Raw genomic sequence first — 4,854 nt, 5'->3', positions numbered from 1 at the left:
AAATTTTAAAACAAAAGAAATATTATTGAAAATTTGTATTACATTTTTAAAACAAAAGAAATAATTTAAAATAATTACTATTCGCAATTTGTTGTTGTAAAACCAGTTCATAAATGTTTGATTTATTTGAAGGGATATATATATATATTAACTTTAAATATAAAATAATTATAAAATGTATTAATTATCTAAAATTATAATATTTATTTATATCCGTAAGGGCCATAATGTATGGTGAATTGTAAATATTATTTAATTATTTAATCATGAAAAAATTTCATAGAACATAAATTTGTATTAAGCTTCCATAAAACAATAATAGCACATGAATCAACTACCCATCACTAAGAGCACCCAATCCATAATGATGGGTTCTTAAATTTGTAAGAATGTTCATCATATAGTTCATCACCTGTGGGGGAGATATTCTTATGTGTGTTCTTATAAAGATCTAGTATTTCACAACAACTCATTCTTACGAGTTCTGAGACAAATAATATAGGTTTACCATTAGAGTGATGAGATAAATAATATAGGTTTACCATTAGAGTGAATATTCTCATTTTTTCTTTGTAAACAAATATAAAATAAGCTGTTGTTACAACAACTCATTCCTTTTATTCTTATTCTTTCTTGTATATGCCATCTTCTCACGTCTTCTGAAACAAACAAAGCATTAAGAAGTGGCGATTGAGTCCTGAAAGTGTTACATTTTGCATGCATATTATCAACCAATGCATTGCCTAACACAATCTTAAACCATGGATTTGAACACCAAATCTCATATTCAATTCATTCAACCCAAGAAAATCTCAAACCAATCATGTTTCTCAGTAATCACATTTTTCATGAATCCATGTCTACCCATATCATAATCTTCAAGAAAAACTTTTACTTTGGAGTAGATAGTCCCATTAAAGAACCTCATACTTATACCCCTTAAACCCTAAATACGTCAATGCACTATGGCTATAATTCCCAATGATATCAATTCATCCATTGAAAGATGTTCATCTTTGATTTCCAAGTGTATCACATCTAAAAGCTTGAAACTTGGCAATGTAGTGCACTCTCACCTAATCAAAACAGCACTTTTATTCTACCCTTTTCTCACCAACAGTCTCATCGATTTGTATTCCAAATGTGACTGCATTGAAAGTGCCCACAAGGTTGTTGATGATCTTCCCAGCACGACCACTCGTTCCTGGAACACACTCCTCTCATTTTATTCAAAAAATGGTCTTTTTGAAGATGCCTATAAGTTGTTTGATAAAATGCCCCACCGAAACCTTGTAAGCTATAATTCACTCATCTCTGGTTTATCGCGTAACAGTTTTCATAAAGAATCGGTTAAGCTTTTCTATGAGATGCAGAACGGTTGTGACCATTTGGTTTTGGATGAGTTCACGCTTGTTAGTATAGTTGGAAGTTGTGCTTGTTTGGGTAACCTTCAATGGTTGTGTCAGGTTCATGGGGTGGCGGTTATAAGTGGGATGGGGTGGAACATGATATTGAATAATGCTTTGATTGATGCTTATGGAAAATGTAGCAAACCCGAATTCTCTTTTTCTGTGTTTAGTTATATGCCATTGAGAGATGTGGTGTCTTGGACATCAATGGTTGTGGCTTATACAAGGGCTTCTAGACTGGAAAAGGCTTCCATGGTTTTTAAGGATATGCCGTTTAAGAATACTGTTTCTTGGACTGCTTTGATCACCGGTTTTTCCCAAAACGGGCGTTGTGGTGAAGCTTTGGATCTGTTTCAGCAAATGCTGGAAGAGGGGGTTAGGCCGAGTGCTCAAACTTTTGTCAGTGTTCTAGGTGCATGTGCAGATGAGGCTCTTATAGAAAGAGGTAAACAGATCCATGGTCAAATTATCAGGAGAAGCAATAGTGGCAACTTGTTTAATGTGTATATATTTAATGCTTTGATTGACATGTACGGCAAATGTGGAGATCAGAAATCAGCTGAAATTTTGTTTGAGATGAGTCCTACGAGGGATGTGGTATCGTGGAATACACTGATAACTGGTTTTGCACAGAATGGTCACGGGAAGGAATCACTGTCTGCCTTTACAAGGATGATAGAAGCCAAAGCAGAGCCCAATCATGTGACATTTCTTGGTGTGCTATCTGCTTGTAGCCATGCAGGTTTGGATGATAAAGGGTTAGAATTGCTGAATTTGATGGAACTGCAATATAGAGTCAAGCCTAGACCTGATCACTATGCTTTATTGATTGATTTGCTTGGGAGGAAAAACAGACTCAAGGAAGCCATAGATTTAATTGAGAAAGCGCCTAGTGGAATTAGGAATCACATTGCAGTGTGGGGGGCAGTCTTGGGTGCTTGTCGGGTTCACGGGAACTTGGACCTTGCTATTAGGGCTGCAGAAACTTTGTTTGAGTTAGAACCTGAAAATACTGCTAGATATGTGATGCTGTCAAACATTTATGCTGCATTTGGCAGATGGGGTGATGCCAATAGAATCAGAAAATTGATGAAAGAGAGAGGTTTAAGGAAAGGAGTAGCTTGTAGTTGGATCGAGTTAAGGAATGCGAGGCACGAGTTCGTGGCCAAGGATAAGTTGCATCCACAGATTGCAGAGATATATGAAGTGAGCAATAAGCTAGTTGATCATTTGAAGGATGCTGGATATCATCCTTATACTGATTACCCTTTCCTTCAAGATGAGGATGATGATTTCCAGTTGAGTTAGGTTCACCTTTACTACTGATTTGATGAGAAATGTGAGTAATGAGTGGTATGTCAGAATGACGATCAAGGATACTCTTCATACACCAATGAAGTTTGTGAGACAGTGGTGTTTTTGCGGATTGGAAAGGTTCCTTAAATGTTCTTTCCTTTGTCAGGATCTTATTTCAAGCAGGCAAGTCATGCATCCCTGGTTTTTTGGGATAAAAGTACAATTTTATAGGTCCTTCTGGCCTGAGTGTTTTTTTTTTGCTAAGCCATAATCTGGGAGAGTGATACCAACAAAGTGTTGGTCTAGTGGTGTAAAGTCTTACTGGGAGAAACAATTACGTTCCTTACTCAAATAGTGAGGGATACCTTGGTTATGCAAAAAATAATAATTTGGGAGAGATATCGATCCTGGAGAGCAGTAAATGCCTACAATGTTTTTACATGATAATTAAATATGCACTAGAAGGAACCTTTTCCTCTATGGAACTTGATTTTCTTGGTTAAGTTCAATCCAGGTCTACTACCCTTCAAATATGCTGTTTGGGGAGCTACTAAGGCTTGGTTCATTATTACTGTTAGTTCTAGTCCATGCACAAATTTGGTTGGGCATTTCTTTCATTGAGAATGTGGAGTGAAGGGTTTGGTCCACTTTCATTTTGAGGAGCTGCTTGGATTGCATTGGGAATTTTTTTTGTCACAAACCTTTTTCTTAGTTTAATTCTAAGGGTAACATATTTCACCCAAAAATTTTACACATTTCACCAAGAAAGTTCTAAGGGTAACGTATTATATGTATGATCATTGAGTATCTAATTTAGTTTTTTTGTACTACCAACAATATCTCCTCACTGTTTGGGTAAGAACTAGTCTTTTTTAAGATATGTCCGAACAAGTGTCACTTTTAAGAATTGAACCGTTAATATTTTTATTTTTCTAGTGATCTAGAAAGGTTAGTTATACTAATAGACTAATTTCTTATAGACTCTAATTTAGATGGTTTGTAATGGATCTTTATGGACATTTGTCACATTTCAATTGCAACTTCTATTGCCCCCACCCTATTTTTCATAAAATGAATTCATCAATTCAAAAGTTCAAGTAAATTTTGTCTTCGACCGTTTTCAATTTTTCGATTTTTATTTTGTATTTTTTTATTTTATGGATTGGATTTGATCAACAATGGAAGTTTAAGGCGCATATAATAATAAACCACTAGATTATTATCACCTTGTAGCTTTGAAATCATGAGTAAATTAGATTGATATTCTGTTAGTTTTAGTGAAATTACATAAATCACCTCTCACTTTTTACACATATACAAACCCTTAATTTTTATACTTTTATTACATTGATCACCCATGTATGAGGAATAGGTGTAATCTTTTAAATAAAAAATGTGATAAATGCAATTAAGTTAAACAAAACATGATACATTGTGAGACAAGTCCAAATAATATGAGTCATTGTATCTTTATCATTTTTTGTTACGAAATGCATCAACAGTTTTAAAGATATATTGTTTAAATCGCTCTTATACTATATCGTAACGAACCAAAAATAATAAAGAGGTATTGACTCATATCTTATTTAGACTTGTCTCCACAATATACCATGTTTTGTTTAACTTAATTGTATTTATCACATTTTTTGTTTAAAAGATTACACTTATCTCTTATACAGAGTGATAGTCAGTACAATGAAAATATAAATATAAAAATTAGGGGTTTATGTAGGTATAAAAAAATATGGAATGATATGTGTAATTTCACTAAAACTCAGGAAATAAATGTCAGTGTAATTTATTCATCTTATAATTAGTAACATTGAAAGTTTGGGTATTTCTGCACACTCTACCCGTTCAATATCCGCTTAACATAGGCATATCGGTTTGTAAAAGAATGTACTTGTTCTAAATATTGGTAGGGTGGGTTTTCAGAACATCCAAAGCCAAATTTGAAATATTGAAAACATTAAGGATGAATGAAATATGTGAGTAATTACTTCAAAAATATATACAATTTCATATGTAGGACTCCTATTGAGTACATGTATCCCGACTAAAAGTGATAAATATTGGTAGGTCTAATTTTCTTGTTGCTATCGACCTATAATTTAAAAAATCATATTTCTTGTTACTCATGTTTATAAAT

At 33.7% G+C, this 4,854-nt stretch overlaps 1 protein-coding gene across 2 annotated transcripts; it reads left to right on the top strand.

Annotated features, from left to right (window-relative positions):
* LOC109343406 (pentatricopeptide repeat-containing protein At2g13600-like) lies at positions 639–3,273 on the top strand. 2 transcript variants are annotated; one of them, XM_019581670.1, is made up of 3 exons: positions 639–2,713; positions 2,754–2,867; positions 3,091–3,273. In XM_019581670.1, exons 1-3 carry the CDS (start codon positions 966–968, stop codon positions 3,206–3,208), a joined length of 1,980 nt encoding a protein of 659 aa, XP_019437215.1. In that variant the 5' UTR covers positions 639–965; the 3' UTR covers positions 3,209–3,273. The 2 variants fall into 2 exon arrangements, with proteins under 2 accessions (XP_019437215.1, XP_019437216.1); XM_019581671.1 differs by lacking the exon at positions 3,091–3,273 and having other exon boundaries at positions 641–2,717; positions 2,761–2,858.

Source organism: Lupinus angustifolius, chromosome LG03 (assembly GCF_001865875.1).
Source record: "Lupinus angustifolius cultivar Tanjil chromosome LG03, LupAngTanjil_v1.0, whole genome shotgun sequence".
NCBI classification, from domain to species: domain Eukaryota; kingdom Viridiplantae; phylum Streptophyta; class Magnoliopsida; order Fabales; family Fabaceae; genus Lupinus; species Lupinus angustifolius.
This window is presented reverse-complemented; position numbering and strand designations above follow the sequence as displayed.

What these genes read in the sequence shown, in the direction of transcription:
- LOC109343406 (XM_019581670.1), top strand. Translation starts at nt 966, where the DNA reads ATGGCTATAATTCCCAATGATATCAATTCATCCATTGAAAGATGTTCA. An exon ending in GATGATGATTTCCAGTTGAG is followed by an intron (nt 2,714 to 2,753) that starts TTAGGTTCACCT and finishes GAGAAATGTGAG; the next exon opens with TAATGAGTGGTATGTCAGAA. An exon ending in CTTAAATGTTCTTTCCTTTG is followed by an intron (nt 2,868 to 3,090) that starts TCAGGATCTTAT and finishes TGCAAAAAATAA; the next exon opens with TAATTTGGGAGAGATATCGA.